The sequence below is a fragment of the Oratosquilla oratoria genome, chromosome 23, assembly GCF_046742065.1.
Source record: "Oratosquilla oratoria isolate Oo_2021 chromosome 23, ASM4674206v1, whole genome shotgun sequence".
Taxonomy (NCBI): Eukaryota; Metazoa; Arthropoda; class Malacostraca; order Stomatopoda; family Squillidae; genus Oratosquilla; species Oratosquilla oratoria.
This window is the reverse complement of record NC_134799.1, coordinates 55,817,199-55,837,198: the sequence shown is the minus strand read 5'-3', so window position 1 is coordinate 55,837,198 and position 20,000 is coordinate 55,817,199. Positions and strand designations below refer to the sequence as shown.

Here is a 20,000-nt window from a genome sequence, read left to right as displayed (position 1 = left end):
TTGAAACTATTTATATTCCATGTTTACTATAATTTCGTATTTATAAAAAGGAAATTACATGCAACTTAATTATGATATATACTCGTGTGTATGTATGAATATGATTGAAGTGTGAATGTTCTAAATACAGAGTTATGAAAATATAAATGTTATAGTAATTACGGAGGCTATTTATAGAAACAAGTGTGGTGGTTGCAAAATTTCGAGTGTGTAGATATACTGGTTGTATGTAAGCATGCATGTGCGTACGTATATTTCTAAATATGGAATGCATGGCTTTAGATATAACATGTTTGTGTGAGTTTGTGTGTGTGTGTGTGTGTGTGTGTGTGTGTGTGTGTGTGTGTGTGTGTGTGTGTGTGTGTGTGTGTGTGTGTGTGTGTGTGTGTGTGTGTGTGTGTGTGTGTGTGTGTGTGTGTGTGTGTGTGTGTGTGTGTGTGTGTGTGTGTGTGTGTGTGTGTGTGTGTGTGTGTGTGTGTGTGTGTGCGTGAGTGTGTATGTGCGAGCGTGTGTGTGCGCACGAATTTGTTTTGAAAACTACTCTCCTATTTACGATTTCTCTTTTTATATTTACATATTTGCTTCCTGGATCTATTACTTCCATGATCTATTGTTATATCTTATTTGAGTAAAATTCCATTAAACCTCTCTATACAATCGTCCACTGAACGATTGTGGAGGGATACTGATTCACTCATACAGAATACAAAAGCAAATTAATCCTTAAACACTTTACCTAACCTACAAGCATCAAACATCTAACCTAATATCAAGGAGGTCTAAATCTATGAAGTAATTTGTAACATAAGCTTATAGCTTTTTTGTGAAGGTCTTTTGCTACCCCCCTATATATATATATATATATATATATATATATATATATATATATATATATATATATATATATATATATATATATATATATATATATATATATATATATTATATTTGTACCCCTACAGCACGTGTGCGATTCAATGACGACGGCAGAGATGAAGATGGTTACGACTGCTGGGGACGGGATAGGTAAGTTTTTTTTTTTTTTTTTTTTTTAATTATTCATTTATTTATTTATCTATATGTTCATTTATTTACTTATCTATTTATTTATTTGTTTACTTATACATTCATTTATTTCTATTTATTTATTCGTTTATTTATTTATCTATTTATTCATTTATTTACTTATCTATTTGTTTATTCATTTACTTATGTATCTATCTATTCATTCATTCTTTCATATATTCATTTATTCATTTATTCATTCGTCCATTTATATATTAGTTTATCTGTTTATTAATTCATCTATTTGTTTATCTATTCATATGGTCTTAGCGATTTAAAGACTGCCATACGCCCCTACTTCCATCACACGTTGAACCTCAAGCGGGATTCGACCCACCGCCCATCTGTATCTTGCCTCCCCACGCAAGAAACATAGACCGCTCGACCACCCTACTCTCCATCTTCCAATACACGTCTTTACTACTTCATAACTTATATGGGAGTGCAACATCAAACCATAATAATGTCAACACCGGTTGTGTTGTTTCTCGAAGGCACCTTTTATTCGAATAGAATGCGCAGGAGAGGAAACTCGAGAGAAGAGGAGAGGAGAGGATGAGGCAAGACCAGCCATCAACAAGTCTCTTGAGCTGCGATCGCGAGTTGTGAAGAGAGTGAACAACGAAAGTTTGTGATGGAAATGAAAGTTGCGAACGAAGTGACATCAGTGAAAATTATAAAAGTTATAGGACAGTGTTCCCCTGCCTTTTCTATGCCACGCACCCCTATGAGGAAATATTACCTACATATACGAGTATACAAAGTTGAATCCTCATCTATAGCAAAAGTAACTTCAAGACACAAGGATTTGTGGGAATGTGCCAGCAACTGCACACATGCGTTAGGCCTAATGGATGCTGCTTCTTGCCTGTTCAGGGCAGTTTTGGGTCGTACATCATTTTGTGTGTAATAATAATAATAATAATCAACGGTTTATTGGGTATAGCAGCATTTCTGCTGAAAATGTACATCCTACAATATTATAACAATATAAAACTATGACAATGAAAAGATGTTGTTACAAGCATTCAAAAAACTAGACAAAAACAGCAAGCTAAGTAATAGGTGTGTAGTACAGCAAAGTTAATTTTTGTTGTTGATTAAGTCCACAAATGTTGGTATGGGGCTCTTCTTATACCGGTCGGTACGTGCTCTGATCGGCTTGATGGAATTATGGGGCCGCACCTGCAGCCGTGGCCGTGGTACCTGAGGAGGTAGCAGGTTCCGGTGCCGTAGAATGTTTAACCAGGGTGACCGAAAACGACCTCAGACTCTGTGTGTGTGTGTGTGTGTGTGTGTGTGTGTGTGTGTGTGTGTGTGTGTGTGTGTGTGTGTGTGTGTGTGTGTGTGTGTGTGTGTGTGTGTGTGTGTGTGTGTGTGTTTACCTAATTTACCTAGTTTTAGCATACAGGAAAGGAACAACGCTCATTGGGTACCGTCCCATACGCTCCAGTTTATCATACCTAGCCTCAAATTCACGTACAGTTCCCACTTGATTTCCAGTTATCATATTTAGATTTGAATTTATGTTCTCTCCCAGCTTGAGCTGCATAACTTCTGAGCTATTTCAAGTATTTATGTATCTATATAGAAAACTGTAACTCTTCACATCCTTAAGACATGTTGTCTTCCTTACATTGTTTTCATTACTTCTTAAATCACTCCTATCCTTAATCAAGAGATCTCTTCTGTCAATGTGATTTATCTCCTTAAGAGACCTGAATACCGTAACCATATCACCTCTTTCTCTTCGATCTTTCAAAGTTGGCAGACCCACTGCTTTTAGTCTCTCCTCGTATGGTTTATCTGCCAGGCTGGGGAGCAGTTTGATTGCTGCCCTTTGTATTCTCTCGATCTTGCTTATGTCTTCATTCTGTGTGGGGACCATACCACCGACGCATATTCCAGTCTTGGACAGATTAGAGTTTCGATGAGTTTTTTTCATATCTTCAACTATATATATATATATATATATATATATATATATATATATATATATAGTGTGTGTGTGTGTGTGTGTGTGTGTGTGTGTGTGTGTGTGTGTGTGTGTGTGTGTGTGTGTGTGTGTGTGTGTGTGTGTGTGTGTGTGTGTGTGTGTGTGTGTGTGTGTGTGCATGTGCGTGTGCGTGTGCGTGTGCGTGCACATAGGTGTGTGCGTGCGCACGAAATTCAGTCAGATAAGTAGACATAAGTGAACAGCTCAACAGCAATTCATAAGCATTATTCTTTACACTAGGTGGGGCCGTGATCGCAAGAGGCGTCTGGGCGGATGGAATCCGCTGGAGTGCAGATGGTTACGGAGGACCGAATGTGTTCGCACGAAAGACGCACCAGATCAATTCCAGGTGGTATCCTTCACGCCAAGAGCTCTCGAGATGCACTCTGGAATACCTCTCGATCTTGCTGCACGTGGAAGGCGGCGGCAGCAGCATTGGAAGGACGTGAAAGGAGAGCGTTGTGGGTGTTTCTTTTTCGGTGAGTCTAGAGAACGAAGACGTAGTAAGTCATTGGGGGATACATCATGAGCTGTGTCGAATTAGATAAAATGTACTACCTAAAATGCCAGGTGATGTTTTAATGTCTTCATCTTTACCCAGGACGATTCAGTGTTCACCGATAACTTATCAAAATATCGTGATTTTTTTTACCAACGAGAACAATGCCGAGCTCTCCTTTTGTCAGATTAAATTTCTGCTAAAGTGCAAGGAACAAAAACACACACATGATAAGTTTCTATGACTAATCAGACACATCTTTTGCAAAAAAAAAATGTAAGACCTTATTTTCAAATTAGTTTTAGAAATTTAGTTCCGTTCTATTTGTGCTAAACTAGAGTATTCATGGCTTGCGGGACATTCTTAAATGGCCAGAGATGTGACAAGATATTTTTCAAGAAGAGTTACAATAATTGTTACAATTAACGAAAATATGGAACTATTTAGATTATATAACATAATGACAGTGATGTTATTTCATATTCTCATTGTCAGGAAAATGAATTGTACAATGTTCACTTCAGTCTTACCAATATGCAGTTACCAAATCTATGATGGCCCTCTACACCATAACAGCCAAGTACACAAAATAATCTGGCCTTCGAAAGGATTTAAGTTTGACGCCCCTGTACTAAACTGTAAAGAGGAATATAATAAAAGATTTAATGGCACACTATTTCGACAGGTGACCAGTATGAGGTAGGGGAAATGGTGGACCACCCATGTCTCCAACTTCGCTGTCAACCTGGAGGTGGCATCGTGTTCGGCTACCATCCGCTTGCGACCCAGAGCCTCATCAGCCCCACCCACAGGAGGGAGGTCCGCGACCTCACACCCGAGGACATCAGGATCTTCCAAGGAGCAGTGGCTAAATTGGCCGACGGTCAAGCCATTTTCAACTGGAAGAACCTGACGGATATGTACGCCAGATACCTCCCGCACTTTGCGGGGTCTGATTACTTCTTGCCATGGCACAGGTATCTCTTGCGTCTTGTGGAGGCCAAAATGATGTCAGAGGCCGGGTGCCAGTTTTCGATCCCTTACTTCGACTGGACGATCGACATCGGGGACATGGCCAAGTCGATAGTGTGGCAAGCGAATTACTTCGGCGGCCAGGGCGAGGGGCAGAGCCTCTGCGTCAAAAGACACCCATTCATGTCATCACCCACTTCGGTCTTTAAGGTCGACTGCCTCAGGAGGAACTTCAACCAGGACGTGTCCCTGCCCGATGCCGTTAACGTCGCATACCTCATGACCATCAAGGACTACCGGGAGTTCCGGATGCAACTCGAGACCATGTCCGGGCTGTTCCAGCTCTTCGTCGGTGGTCACATGGCGACTCCGGAGCGACTCTACGACCCTATTTTCCTCTGTCATGCGGCCTTCGTGGACAAGCTTTGGCAGGACTGGCAAGAAAGGCGAAGCCGGGAAAGTTACGAACAGCACTACAAAGTGAGCGAGGTGGGCGGAGACCTGGAGGGGAGTGACAAAACTCTTTTGAACTGGAAAGATAGAAGTCATGAGGATGGGAAGAAAGAGCGCACGGAGAGCAACAGCGAGGATGAATCTAAAGACGACAGAAAAACAGGAAGCAGTGGTGGTAAACCCGACACTACGAAAGACGACGCTTCCGAAACTCACAAGATCAAAGAGGGCAAAAAGAGTGACTTCGGCAGGAGAGAAACACTGAATTTATTCCCGAGGCAACTCCGCTTCGAACACATGGAGCCTTTGGGCGTGAGTCCCGACGACGTCCTCGACTCCCCTTCCAAGATGAAGGTCCTCTATCTCCCCGTCAGCAAGGGGTCCCCTTGCCTATTCCCTGTCAGGGAGGGCGAAGAGGAACCAAGAGAAAACACAACCAAAGCTTACGATCACGAGGGCTACGACGCTCAGGGCTACTCCAAGTTTGGCTTCGACTCTATCGGTTACGACCGTGAGGGCTATGACATCAATGGGTACAGTCGAGACGGCTTTACCCGAGAAGGCTTCAGCAAAGAAGGCTACGACCGTTACGGCCTAAAACCCGACGGCTGCACGTCCTTCGGGCCTCCCTTGTGCAAAGGAACCTTCAACCTCTCAGAGGCTTCACCTCTTCCAAAGAAGTTCTTCGACACCTTCGGCTACACTCAGCAGGGATTCGACATCATGGGGCTAGACCGCCGGGGCTTCGATGCCTTCGGTTTCACGTTGCAGGGTTACGACCAGAACAACTGCAACTTCTACAACCACGGCCCTTTTTATGCTCTGTGGAAGGCGAAGCTGGAGGACCAGCTCGAGGTCATCGACGATCCGGGGAAGTTCCTAAACATCAAAAGGGCGTGTCCGGCCGTGTCCCTGGTACCCGTCTGGTGGCTGCAGAACAACTACTTTTCCCCGGTAAGTGAGATGGATAATGAATATGAGAGTAGGTGTAGTGAAAGATGAAGGATGTGTAAGGAAAATAAAGACAAAAAAGTTAATCATTTACCGATGACAGAGGAAGTACGTGCCAATGGAAATCAGAGAACTAGACCTAATCACTAATGACAGAGAAACGACAAAAGAACGGAAAGCAAAGTCCTGGACGAATTACAGATGACAAAGAAACTGTACGATCACACAAGACTTCTGACCATTTGACAACACTTAATGCGGTTTCTTTCCCCCTCAGGAGCACGTGCAGAGCCTGCGAAAACACGAGAAAACTCATCATTCACTTCGGCCAGTTCTACCTCTCACCGACCCCTCATCCACTAAAGGGCCTCCTTTAATGTCACCGCAAAAAAGGTTCGCAGCCAAGTCTTTGCAACTTGCCAAATCCTCTTTGTTCATTTTGTCATGAATGTTGGCTGAATTGGTAGAGAATAATGTTAAAAGTGAGAGAAGATGGGTAGCCATGATATTGTATGCATGTGACAATTTCATGAGAGAGAAAGAGAGAGAGAGAGAGAGAGAGAGAAGTGGGGAAGGGTTGTAGAATGATGCAAGGAAGCTGATCCTTTGTTCTCAATAGTTGGTTATGCACTGACTCACCCATCTCTGTTCTTAGTTTCAAATCTTCCTTCACTCAAAGAGTCATTTCGTACTAAGCACTTACCCATACAAGCTTCATTCTGGCTACATCCCAACTCATCTCATTTTGCCTAGCGGAAACTGGGAACGAATCACAAAATGGCCGTCTCATCTCAAAAAGTTGAGTGTACACGAACCACAAAATGGCCGTCCCATCTTAAAAAGTTCGTCAACCAAGTTCCTCAGCACATTCTGTTACGGATCCAGAATGTCTAACAACAAAGATAGGGGAAATTGTCGTAGCATTTCCTCATAAACAAACAAATAAACAAATCGAGTCACGTGTTCTTGTTTCCGTTTGACAACCAAGCCACATACCAATGAACCGGTTTCCCCAACTGTACATCTTTTAAGTTAATTCCCTCCCAGGTAGCATGAGATCCATTTATCTATACCATGTCCACACTCACACAACCTGTTCTTCCTCCCTCAGGCTCTGCCTCCATTTCGACCCCTACTCCCTCTGTCCACTCGGTTCTCGCCAAGTCGACTGCAGAGACGAAGAAGAGCGTCTTTGCCAAGACGCTCAGTGCCTGGGCCACCCAGACTCCATCTGTCGGGTACAAGGTTGCAACGGCACCTGTGCGGTCGAATTCTACAATGGAGCCACTGGGAAAAAGGTTGACTGTCAAGGTCAGTAGTATGGGGTAGTATCCTATTAGCAAAGTATCTGTAGTGTGTGTGTATTTACCTAGTTGTACCTAGTTGTATTTTACGGGAAGGGGAGCTATGCTCGTGGGGTCCCGTCTTCATATCTCATTTTATCTAAACTATTTTTAAATTCATGTATTGTTTTTGCACACACCACTTTCTCATCTAACTTGTTCCAACTGTCTATTACTCTGTGAGGAAAGCTGTTCTTTTTCAAATCTCTTCTATAGCTGTCTTTTTTTATTTTCTTTCCGTGTCCTCTTGTATTTCTGTCATCCCATTTTATCAGATTCTCTCTATCAGTAATTTCTATGCCTTTCATGATTCTGTAAATAGCTATCAAATCTCCTCTCTCTCTTCTTTGCTCTAGTGTCTGTAGTTTAAGTTTTTGTAGCCTCTCTTCATATGATAGTTTTGAGAGTGTTGGTGCCAGTTTTGTGATTGCTCTTTGTATTCTTTCAAGTTTTTTTATACATTTTTTTGTACTTGGTGACCATATCGTTGCTGCATATTCTAATCTTGGTCTTATCAGGGTGATTAGGATTTTCCTCACCATTTCTTCATCCAGGTATGTAAATGCCACTTTGATTGTTCTTATTAAATTATAAGTTTCTCCAAAAATCTTATTTATATGTTTCTCAGGTGACATATTATTCATAACAATGACTCCCAGGTCCTTCTCATTTTCTACTTTTTTTATTCCTTCTTCTCCCAAATTATATGATCCTGTTATTCTATTTTTGCTTTTTCCAAATTCCATTATACTACACTTTTTTGTATTGAACTCCATCTCCCACTTCCTACTCCATTCTTGTACTTTATTTAGATCCCTCTGTAGTGATTCACAATCTTCTTCAGTTTTCACTCTTTTCAGTAGTTTTGCATCATCTGCAAAGAAGCTCATATAGCTTTCAATTCCTTCATCCATATCATTAATATATATAGCAAACATTATTGGGGCCAGAACTGTTCCCTGCGGGACACCGCTTATTACTTCATTCCATTTTGAGTGCTGATCTCTTATCACTACTCTCATTTTTCTTTCTTGCAAAAAGTCTTCCATCCAATTTAGCAATTTACCTTGTATTCCTCCTTCATATTCTAATTTCTTAAGCAACTTCTTATGTGGTACTTTGTCAAAAGCTTTTTTTAGGTCTAGAAATGCACAATCAGCCCATCCATCTCTTTCTTGTATTATATCTATTAGCCTTGAATAGAAACATATTAAATTGGTGACGCATGACCGTCCTTGTCTGAATCCAAATTGCCTTGGATTTAGTACGTTGTTTTTTTCCAAGTATTTTACCCATCTACTTTTGATAATTCTTTCACAAATTTTTGCTATTGTACTTGTTAGAGAGACTGGTCTATAGTTGGTAGGTTCTTCTTTATTTCCTCCTTTATATATAGGTACTATATTTGCTTTTTTCCAATCTTCTGGAACTTTTCCTTCTTTTAAGGAACTGCTTATTATGCTATGTATTTTGTCTGCCAGTTCATTCCTGCATTCTTTCAGAATCCAGTTTGCTATTTCATCTGGCCCATGCGATTTTCTGACATCAAAATTACCCAAGTGTGTCAATATTTCATTCTTTGTTACTTCTATTTCTTCCATAGGGGGGACTTTTTCTTTCCACTCAATCTCTTCAGGTTGTATATTTTCCCTTGTAAACACTGATTTAAAATGTTTGTTCATAATTTCTGCCATTTCCATTTCCTCAGTGTATTCAACTCCTCCTTGTCTCAATTTCTCCAAGTCTTGTTTGTTTTTCAGTTTATTGTTTACAAATCTGTAGAATAGTTTTGGTTGATCTTTACACTTTTCTATAACATCTTTTTCATATTTTCTTTTTTTCTCTCTGCACTTTTGTACATATTCATTTCTATAACCAGTATATATTTTCCATTTTTCAGGTCTTCTGTCTTTTTTCCATCTGGTCCAGGCTTTGTCTCTTTTGTCTTTTAACTCCCTACAACTTTTGTTGTACCAGCATTTTACATATTCTTTTTCTTGTTTTTGTCTTGGGACATACTTTTCCACTCCTTTTTTGTAAATTTTTGTCAAAATATTCCATTTCTCTTCCACTGATGTTTCTTCTTTGTATATTTCTTCCCAGTTTTCTTGTTGGAAGAATTCTCTTATTTTATCAAAGTTTGTTTTTTCATACATCATTCTTCCTTTTCTATATTGTTCATTTCTTTTCATATATTTTTCTTCATTAAGTTCCAGTTCAATCAATATGTGGTCACTTTTACCTATTGGTGTTTTATATTCAATCTTGTCCACTATTCTAGGTTCAGATGTAATTATTAAGTCTAGCCTCGATGGTTCTTCTTCATTTCTATACCTAGTGTTCTCTTGTATCCATTGTGTCATTGAATGGTCAGTAATCATCTCAAGTAGAGCATTTCCCCATGAGTCATCACCACTCTTTACTGTCATTTCTTCCCAGCAGATTTCTTTGCAATTAAAGTCGCCCATCATAACTATTCTTCCTCCGTCTTCCATTATTTTAGTTAATGCTATCTTTGTGTCCTCTAGCATACTTTTATATTCACTCTCCTCCCATGAGGCTGTTTTCGGAGGCACATAATTGATCACAAATTTTCTGCTCTTCTTATCTCTGTCTTCCACTTCTATCATAATCATCTCTACTGTATTCTTTCCATATATGACACCTTTCACGTTTATATCCTTCTTAGTCAGGAACATAACTCCACCCCCTTGCTTTTTCTCTCTGTTTCTAATCCAATAATTGTATGCATCATGTCCTACACTGTTGGGTGGTAGTGGGCCTTTTAATTTTGTTTCTACAATTCCCATTATGTCCGGTTCTTTTTCTTTCAAATAATCATTCAGCTCATTCAATCCTGTTATTAATCCATCTATATTTGTGTAAGACACTCTTAGTTTTCTGCCACTTCCATTGTGTTCTCTGTTTCCCTTATGTTTTTCTTTTGTATGTCGAACTTCCTTAGTTTCATGTTCACTACTCTCCAATAGAATCTCTCTTTCTCTGACTCCGTTCTGTTCTCGTTTTTTGTCTTAGCTTCCAGTCTTTTCTGCTTTTCTTCCTCTCTTTCCTCTTTATTCATTTCTCTTTTTATCCATATCTTTTTGTGTTGTTCACTTGTTGCTAGTTTCCCTGTTTTGGATAAGATATTCTCTGCCGTTGTTTGTGACTTGAATTTAATCTTAATTGGTCTGGTCTTGTCTGTGCTATACTTTCCGAGTCTAAATTTCTCTTCGATTTGTTTCATAATTCCTGGTTCATCTTCCTGAACTGATTCTAGTAATTGGCTTACTTTTTCATTTTCCTCTTTGATTCTTGTGGTTCTATCTGTGTTGTGTTTCTCTTCCATTCCTAATATAATTATACATTTCTTCTTGTCTGCTAAATCCCTTACTATATTCTCCTTTTGTCTCATCACTTTAATAACTGAGTCTTCAGTATGTTCTTTCAATTGCTGTTTGACTATGTCAGTGAATGAAATCTTATTTCCTTCTTGGGTTTGCTTCCAATTTTTACTTTCTTTAGCTATTGTTTCTCTGTTTTCTTTACTATTCTTCTTCAATTCTTCATTCTCCCCCTTTACCTCTCTTAATTGTCTTTTTAGTTCTTCTATTTCATCAGTTAAGTTTTTATTCGCCTTTTCCAGTTCTTCCAATCTTTCAACCCTTTTTAAAATGGTGTTCATATGACCTAACCTACTCTCCAAGTCCTCGATCACCTTATCAACCTTCTTCTCTAGTCTTGTCAGTCGGGGGGGGTTTGTGTCCCCCCCACTCTCTTTAAATCCCTTGAAAATATTCTCATCACTTTCTGCTATATTGCTCCTATCTATACCTCTAATCTTCACATTCCTATTAGACATGTTATCATCCAACTCGTCTTGGGGTCGTTTGTCTACCTTACGGCGGCCCGTCAGGGCCATTTCCTCCACCTCCTCATTACCTTCCATTTCCCCAGCAATCCCTCCCCCTCTCCTCTTTCCTTACTTTCCCACTACCTCACGAGCAATTTCCCCCCCCCCTGCAAATACAAAAAGGCACTTCTCTTTGCGTTGGTATCCACAATCTGCACTTTTCTTCAGAGCGTTCTTCAAGCCGTCCGTTCGTTGAAAGTGTGTGTGTGTGTGTGTGTGTGTGTGTGTGTGTGTGTGTGTGTGTGTGTGTGTGTGTGTGTGTGTGTGTGTGTGTGTGTGTGTGTGTGTGTGTGTGTTTACCTAATATTTACCTAGTTGTATCTTACGGGAAGGGGAACTACGCTCATGATATCCCGTCTTTGTATCTTGCAGTATCTACTTTGCTCTTAAATTCATGTAAGGTTTTTCCACACACTGTTGTTTCCTCCAATTTGTTCCAGACATCCACAACTCTGTGTGGAAAGCTGTTCTTTTTTGGATCCCTTCTACGAGTATAACTGTCCTTTTTGAGTTTCTTTTCATGTCCTTTTGTATTTCTCTTATCCCAATTTAGTAAGTCTTCTCTATCAAGGACTTCCATTCCTCTCATTTTTCTATAGATGGTCAATAGGTCACCTCTTTCTCTTCTTTGTTCTAGAGTAGACAATTCCAACTTTGAGATTCTCTCTTCATATGACAGTTTTGAAATTTTGGGGGCCATCTTCGTAATTCCTCTTTGGATTCTTTCAATTTTCTTTATATTCTTTTTAGTATTGGGTGTCCATAATGTCGCTGCGTACTCCAGTTTTGGCCTTATCAATGGGGTTAATATTTTCTTTACCATTTCTTCGCCCAAGTAGGTAAAGGCCACCCTTATTGATCTTAGCAAGTTGTAGGTTTCTCCGACAATTTTATTTATCTGTTAATCAGGAGTCATGTCCTTTGTGATAATTACTCCCAAGTCTTTTTCAGAACTAACTTTCTTTACTTCCTTTTGTACCGATTTTGTATTGTCCTGATATCCTTTTTTTACTTTTTCCAAAATCCGTTATGATACATTTCTTTATGTTGAAGTCCACTTCTCATTTCTGACTCCATCCCCAAACTCTGTTTAGGTCTCTCTGTAGCGACTCACAGTCCTTTTCTGTACTTACTTTCCTCATCAGTTTTACGTCATCTGCAAAGAAGTTCATGTAACATTCTACACCCTCATCCATGTCATTTATATAAATAGCAAACATTATCGGAGCCAATGCTGATCCCTGTGGGACACCACTAATCACTTTTTCCCAAGTTGAACTCTTTCAACCCAAGTAGAACTCTTTTAACCTTCTGTTTCAGTCGATTAACCCATTCAACTCCGATGACAAGATGTCTTGTCATTTGGTCAAATAAAACAAAAAATCATAAAACACCAAAATGTTTGATCAAACACCAGAAAAATTTGACGTCAGTCCTCGCTTCGCTGCGAGCGAAGCGAGGACTGACGTCATATTTTTCTGGTGTTTGATCAAACATTTTGGTGTTTTATGATTTTTTGTTTTATTTGACCAAATGACAAGACATCTTGTCATCGGAGTTGAATGGGTTAATAGTAATGTTTAAGATATGATGATGAGGGTCCTGGTTCTTTTCTTCCCATTGTACTTCAGGGGTGACGTCACGTTCCCCCACACCACTTGCCATGATGATTTTTGACAGCCTGCCACAGATGATTAGGTCAGGTCATGTCAGGTCAAGTCAGATTAAGTCAGATCAGGTCGGATTAAATGAAGTGTGATCAGATCATGTTAGTGCAGTCATTCCTAAATCTGGGAAGGAATCAAAAGGCAGATTAAGGACCAATCAGGTAAAATTTCTGAGACGTTATAAAGATCAGCAACCTATGTAAAGATAAGTTATCCAACATATGAGCTTGTAAAGAGTAACAACCCCAGAAATAAGCTTGTAAATATAAATCACCTCCGACGATCATTAACCTAACCTAACCTAACCTATCCTAACCTAACTTAGCCTAACTTAACCTTACCTAACCTAACCTAACCCAACCTAACTAAACCTACCTAACTTAACCAAACTAACCTAACCTAATCTAACCTAACCAACCTAATCAACATAGCCAATCTATTAAACCTAACCTAACCTAACCTAACCTGTAAAGATTGGCCGTCCTCAAAATGAGCTTGTTAAGATCAGCCAAAACCTCAAATATTAGCTTGTAAATAAACAATCCTTAAGTACTCTAGGGTTACGGATCGTTACAATGCCCTGATTCTATTCTTACGAGGAAGATCTCTCATCTAAGGCTATGTTGCCAGGTTGCCAATATAGCGGACGCGTCGTGGCAGAGGGCGCAGTGGTGCCAGGGAGAGGAGTGTGTGAGGAGTGCAAATGCGTAGCCGGATCTATCCTCTGTACACACCTAGAGTGCCCAACCCTCAACTGTTCAGTTGAACATATCATCAGGCATCCAAGTAAGTAGACGGTTCCACATATTTCCACTTTGGTAAGTGACTTGAATCCGTAATATATTAGAGCCAATGAACGAACAACACCCATGCAATCAACCAAGCACATCTGTTTTGAGGTATATTACCAGAGCTAAATCTATGAGATTTTTCTTACCTGGAGTGAACCTATTCCAATGGTTAAACATACACTGCCCTAACTGTTTCCCGTTCATATGACCAACTTTGTATCATACACGATCAAACGTTCGAAGACATGTACACACCATACCATCACGCTAACGTTTCCTTAAGTGGTCTGCTCGCATCTTACGAACATAATTCTCACGGTGCAGGAACCTGCTGCGGAGATTGTGTCGAGTGCGAGGGAAGACCCGAGAATGAGATCTGGCAACCGAACCCATGCGTTCTTTGTAAGTGCCAAGGGGTAAGTTCGCAACAAGTACGTCTTGTGTAGACGACCTTCTTAATGCATCCGAACAAGTGAGCATTTGCTATAAAAAGACTTGAGGAGTCATGAACCCTTTGCTTACACAATCGGCTTCACTTGTAAGTTATACAGTGGATGCTGTGGTTTCTTGAAGCTGTAGCAAGCATTTTTTTTTTTTTTTTTTTATGTCGAACTCTTACAGTACGGACAAGTCTACCAGGTCACGGAAGAATCGTGTACGTCGTATGTCCCCATACGCCCTAGACAACACAAGCCACTGTACCACTTATAGGTGGAGACAACTGTACAGCATCGTAAGCATATGGAATGGTCTTTGGAATGGCCTCCACTATTCCACATTCCAATACTTTTTGTCATCTCTCTTCTCGCCACCTTCTCCCTCCCAAAACGCAGAACGTACCCAAGTGCCACGCCTTCGAATGTCCCCCCGCTGAGTGTCAGCACCCGCTGACACCCGAAGGCGATTGCTGCCCTGAGTGCCATCACTGTAGCTACGAGGGCCAGGAGCTACGCCATGGACAGCAGCTGAAGCTCTCCAACTGCTGGACCTGTACCTGCCATGTAAGGATGATTTGAGATCGTTACTGACAATTACGCCGTGATCTTTTTCACTATCCACTTTTGTTAACGAATTTCCAAATAACTTGTAATCGTACTTACTGTTATTTTTACCTATGTGCATTACCTTGCATTTACTTGTGTTTAATTTCATTAGCCACTTTTCAGACTATTGGTGTAATTTATCTAAATCTTCTTGAATATCTAACTGGTTTAAGTGATCATTTGCCATTCCTCACTGTTTTGTATCATCAGCAAATTTGGAAACAGTAGATTTTAGTCCATGGCCTATATCATTTATATATACTATGAATAGAAGTAGTCCAAGAACGGAACCCTGAGGAACTCCACTTGTAACATTTTTCCATCCAGAAGTTTTTCCATTTACAACAACTCTCTGTTTTCGATCATTCAACCAATTACCAGTCCAACTTAATAGGCTACCACTTATTCCGTGTACAGCTAATTTAGTAAGTAGTCTTTCATGGGGGATGGTATCAAAAGCTTTTGCAAAGTCTAGATATATTAAATCTATATTGTTTCTTTTGCCATAATTCGAGATAACTGTGTTGTAGAATTCGAGTAAGTTAGTCACGCAAGAACGTTTCCGTCTGAAACCATGCTGGCTATCATTTATCAAACAGTTACTTTCTAAATGATGTTCGATAACATCTCCGATGATAGTTTCCATAATTTTTCCTACGATTGAAGTCAAACTTATAGGCCTGTAGTTATTTGGTTTCTTTTTTACGCCTTTTTTGAATACGGGAGTAACGTTAGCTAGTTTCCATTGTCTTGGGACATCTCCGGATATGATGGATTTCTTGGAAATAATTTCTAATGGAACAACAATCTCATTTTTCATTTCCTTTAAGATTCTTGGATGCCAACCGTCAGGCCCTGGTATTTTACTAACTTTGAGTTTCTCTATACACCTTTTATTTTTTTATTTTGTTATATTTACTATAGTGAGTAACTATACCCTAGACTTTTCACAGGTTTCAGTTTGGAGTTCACTTTAAGGTGTTCTATTTATGAATACTAAGCTAAAATAATTGTTTAGAATATCACACATTCTTTCATTTGAATATTCAAGTTGACCGTCAGCAGATAATAGGGGACCAATGTGATTCCTAACAACCTTTTCATCTCTAATGTAACTATAGAATTCTTTGGGATTCTCTTTGGATTTAACAGCGATATTCATTTCGTATTGTCGTTTTCACACATACTACCCCACCACCCACCCCCCGAAGGGATTAGCCTGTTGAGTGTAGTAGGGAAGGCTTATGGGAGAATCTTAATTGAGAGGATTAGGAGAGGAACAGAAGGAGTAATTGGTGAGGAACAGTGTGGATTTAGGACGGGTAGAGGTTGTGTAGATCAGATCTTTGTGGTAAGACAGATATGTGAGAAAGCTATAGGAAAGGGGAAGGATGTTTTTTGGGCTTTTATGGATCTGGAAAAGGCTTATGATAGGGTAGACAGAAAGGCACTGTGGGAGGTTATGCAGATTTATGGGATAGGAGGAAAGCTTTTGGGAGCTGTCAAGAGTTTTTATGTGAGTAGTAGAGCATGTGTTAGGATTAGAAATGGAGAGAGTGAGTGGTTTGAAGTAAAGGTGGGACTTCGTCAAGGATGCGTTATGTCGCCCTGGCTGTTCAGCTTATACATGGATGGGGTGGTGCGAGAGGTGAATGCTAGGGTAGTGAGTCAGGGATTGGAGATGGTTAAAGAAAATGGAGAAAAGTGGGAGGTGAGCCAGCTGTTGTTTGCGGACGACACTGCGCTTGTGGCAGGGTCAGAGGAGGGATTGAGGAAGCTGGTGGCAGAGTTTGGGAGAGTATGTGATAGAAGAAAGCTAAAGATAAATGTGGGTAAAAGTAAGGTGATGAGATGTACAAGGGGTGAAAGTGGCAGTAGACTGGAAGTGAACATTAAGGGAGAGCGACTGGAGGAAGTGGATAGTTTTAGATACTTGGGTGCAAGTGTAGCAGGAAATGGTGGAGTGAAGGTGGAGGTAGAATGTAGATTGAGAGAAGCGAGTAAATGCCTTGGTGGTTTAAAGAGTGTAATGAGAAATAGACATTTGGGAATGGATGCGAAGAGGAGACTGTATGAAGGAGTGATTGTGCCAACAGCACTGTATGGGGCAGAAACGTGGAACATAAGAGAAGAAGAGAGAAGGAGTTTGAATGTGTTTGAGATGAGGTGTCTGAGAAGTATGGTGGGGGTTACTAGGCTAGATAGAGTGAGAAATGACGAGGTGAGGAGGAGAACAGGGGTGAAAAAGGATTTGGGAGATAGGGTTGATGAAAGAATATTAGGATGGTTTGGACACATGGAAAGAATGGGTGAAGAAAGACTAGTAAAAGAGGTATGGAAGGCAGATGTGGAGGGAGTGAACATGAGGGGACGTCCTAGGATGAGGTGGATGGATGGGGTGAAGGGGGCTTTGGGGAAGAGGGGAATGTCTGTTGAGGAATGAAGGGAGAGGACGGAAGACAGAGGTGAGTGGAGAATGGTTGTATGTGGATGATGTTGTGACTGCATGAGGAGGAATGGGCGGGGGGGTGGGGGTGGGGTAGTATGTGTGAGTAAATTTTGACGCAGCCCGAAGGGATTTCTCCCCGTCCTCGCCTTATATGCAAAGGGGGACGGAGAGGGGGGGTCGCCGATTAAATGAAGCGGCCTTGCTGTGGATGTACTGTGTCTTGCGACACTGCTTCTGACCCAGGGCGGTGGGCAGGGTGCAGGGATGACCCGTCATCCAGGAGGTGCTCAGATGAGAGGAAGGGTGGGAGGGGTGTGGAGTGTATTTAGGGATGAAATGGGTGGGAGTGTTTTTATGCCTTTCCCTTTTTGGCTACCTCCCTTGGAAGGGAAAAAAAGCCTTGGTATATGTATATGTATGTATGTATTGTCGTTTTCGTTTTTTATTGTCTTTTCTAAATCTCTCTGTATTAATACATAACTTTGATAGTCATTTGATGCACCCGAGCACTTATATTTCTTGTAAGCCTGTCTCTTTTTAGCAATACTTTTTTCAGTTTCTTTGTCAAGTCATTTTGAGCGAGCCTGATATATATATATATATACATATACATATATAAATATGTATATATATACATATTCATATATGTATATATATACATATATATATATATATATATATGTATATATATATATATATATAATCTCTCCCACAAGAGCGGCACTGTCAACTGTTCCCACGAGGTGTGCCCTCCACCGAACTGCCCGGCGCCGTTTGAGGTGGAAGGCGAGTGTTGTCCGATCTGCCCCGGGGAGTGTCGATACGATCAACGCACGTTTCCCGATGGCGCCACATTCACGCCCTCCTACAACCCGTGTCTCAACTGCTCCTGCTTGGTTAGTTCTCCTCCTTTTATTACTGAGCCTGTTGGACAGGGTTTTCAGAGACTGCCAAAGTGGTTTGGACGTATGGAAAGAAGTGAAGGAAAGACGAGCAAAGGGAACAAGTGGAGGAAATAAGTTTGTGTCCGGCTATGAGGTGGAAGGCTGTTGTGAAAGGGACTTTGGATGCATGTGGGATGTCTGTCGAGTAGGGAAGAGGGAATGCAAAAGATAGAAGTGATTGAGGGAAGACTGGATGGATGAGGGGATGATACGGCTTCTTTGACTATATCATACTTTTGACCTGACACGCTCCTCGCCCACAGGAGGGACGCGTGCGGTGTAGCCCGGTGACGTGTAGCTCCCTGCCCTGCCCGAGAGATACTGCTCGACCCGGAGACTGCTGCCCGGCAGTCTGCCCAACGGGTTTCCTTTCAGAGACAGAATCTGAGGTTCCTGTCACTTCAGAGAAAGACGACGATGACGACGACGTTGGCGGAAGCACCGGCGGCGGCAGTGACGACGTTTCTGATCGATCTCATCTAGATATCCATAGATCTAAGCCCTGCATTGACGAGGAGGATCGAACTCACCACCACGGGGGCCGGTGGCTGTACCCAGCGGATCCTTGTCAGGTAGCTGAGAAGAGTGTACTCGGGTGAATAATCTGGCTCACAAGGTTCATTACATGAACATTGGTGTAAATATATGATTCTATCTATTAACCTGTCTCTGTTTTTCTTTCCTCTTTTCCTTACGCCCTCTCTCTTCTCGTTTCTTTTTTTTCTGTCTTTCTCAAGCTTTCTCTGTCTCTCTTTGCTACTTTCCCACTCCTTCCCCTGTCCCGTCCTCTCCTCGCTCTGCCCTTGTTATCGCTTTCTGCCACCTCTCCAACTCTGGAACTGTTTTGCCTCTTCACCTCCTTCTGTCTCTCACTTGCTGCCTTTCCCTCCCTCTCTCCATCTCAGTCCCTCTTTCTTTGCCTCTACGAGTATTTATCCGATTCCCTCTCTTCTCCTTAATGCTAGATTTGTCTCTCCACCTCAGTCCCTCTTTCTTTGCCTCTACGAGTATTTATCCGATTCCCTCTCTTCTCCTTAATGCTAGATTTGTCTCTCCACCTCAGTCCCTCTTTCTTTGCCTCTACGAGTATTCATCTGATTCCCTCTCTTCTCCTTAATGCTAGATTTGCGAATGCCATAATGGCGAGGCTAAGTGCCATAAGGACCACAGCCAGTGCCCACTTCAGTGCCAGCATGGAATCGTGCCCCATGGGCAATGTTGCCCTGCCTGTCGGGACTGTTTCTTCCAGGGCCAAGTCGTGTCAGAGGGTGTGAGTACATATCCACTTTCCCTTCAATAGACGGTTTCTATTCAATGCCACATACACTGGGCTTTTGAACGAAATACCTTTAGTAATCACAAACAATTGGCACTTCTCTCCTAGGGGTGCAGCGCCGAAGATTCCCATTTTTAGTTCATTACTGATCATGCATACGAATACACAGCCACGCCTACGAAAGGAACATTATTTTCTGTCAGTAATTGCAACAGCTTCTCTTAGATGGGGTTTACATGGTCTCGGTTCGTCGAACGCGGTTCGACAGACACGTGTTTAAAGTGATGTGTGAACGTGTGAACGGGGTATTTGGGGTTTAACACATCACTTTAAACACGTGTCTGTCGAACCGCGTTCGACGAACCGTTAGTCCGTGTGAACCCCATCTTATGCGACTTCTAATTCCCTTTATCGCCTTTAACAGTCTTGGGTCGTCCAAGGGTCGGACCCTTGCACCATGTGCCAATGCCAAGCAGGGACAATGCACTGCAGTACCAAGCAGTGCCCTCTCCTGCGATGCCAGAGAGTGGAGCATCCTTCAGGAGAGTGCTGCCCCAAATGTGGCGGTGAGTGCTCTGACATTTCGACACCTGAAAGGACGAATGCTGAGTCCCACTTTCCGGAGTTAACCGCGTGTT

General features: G+C 41.4%; 1 protein-coding gene across 1 annotated transcript in view; it reads left to right on the top strand.

The window, feature by feature from the left end:
• Window positions 1–20,000, top strand: part of LOC143038124 (uncharacterized) — a 588,663-nt gene that overhangs the window by 497,369 nt on the left and 71,294 nt on the right. Inside the window, exons 25-36 of the mRNA XM_076207122.1 lie at window positions 963–1,026; window positions 3,302–3,540; window positions 4,246–5,939; window positions 6,214–6,329; window positions 7,048–7,247; window positions 13,490–13,645; window positions 13,975–14,066; window positions 14,484–14,651; window positions 17,859–18,038; window positions 18,350–18,658; window positions 19,210–19,356; window positions 19,787–19,928. Of these exons, the coding sequence (XP_076063237.1) occupies window positions 963–1,026; window positions 3,302–3,540; window positions 4,246–5,939; window positions 6,214–6,329; window positions 7,048–7,247; window positions 13,490–13,645; window positions 13,975–14,066; window positions 14,484–14,651; window positions 17,859–18,038; window positions 18,350–18,658; window positions 19,210–19,356; window positions 19,787–19,928 (3,507 nt within the window). The remainder of the gene's footprint in view (window positions 1–962; window positions 1,027–3,301; window positions 3,541–4,245; window positions 5,940–6,213; window positions 6,330–7,047; window positions 7,248–13,489; window positions 13,646–13,974; window positions 14,067–14,483; window positions 14,652–17,858; window positions 18,039–18,349; window positions 18,659–19,209; window positions 19,357–19,786; window positions 19,929–20,000) is intronic.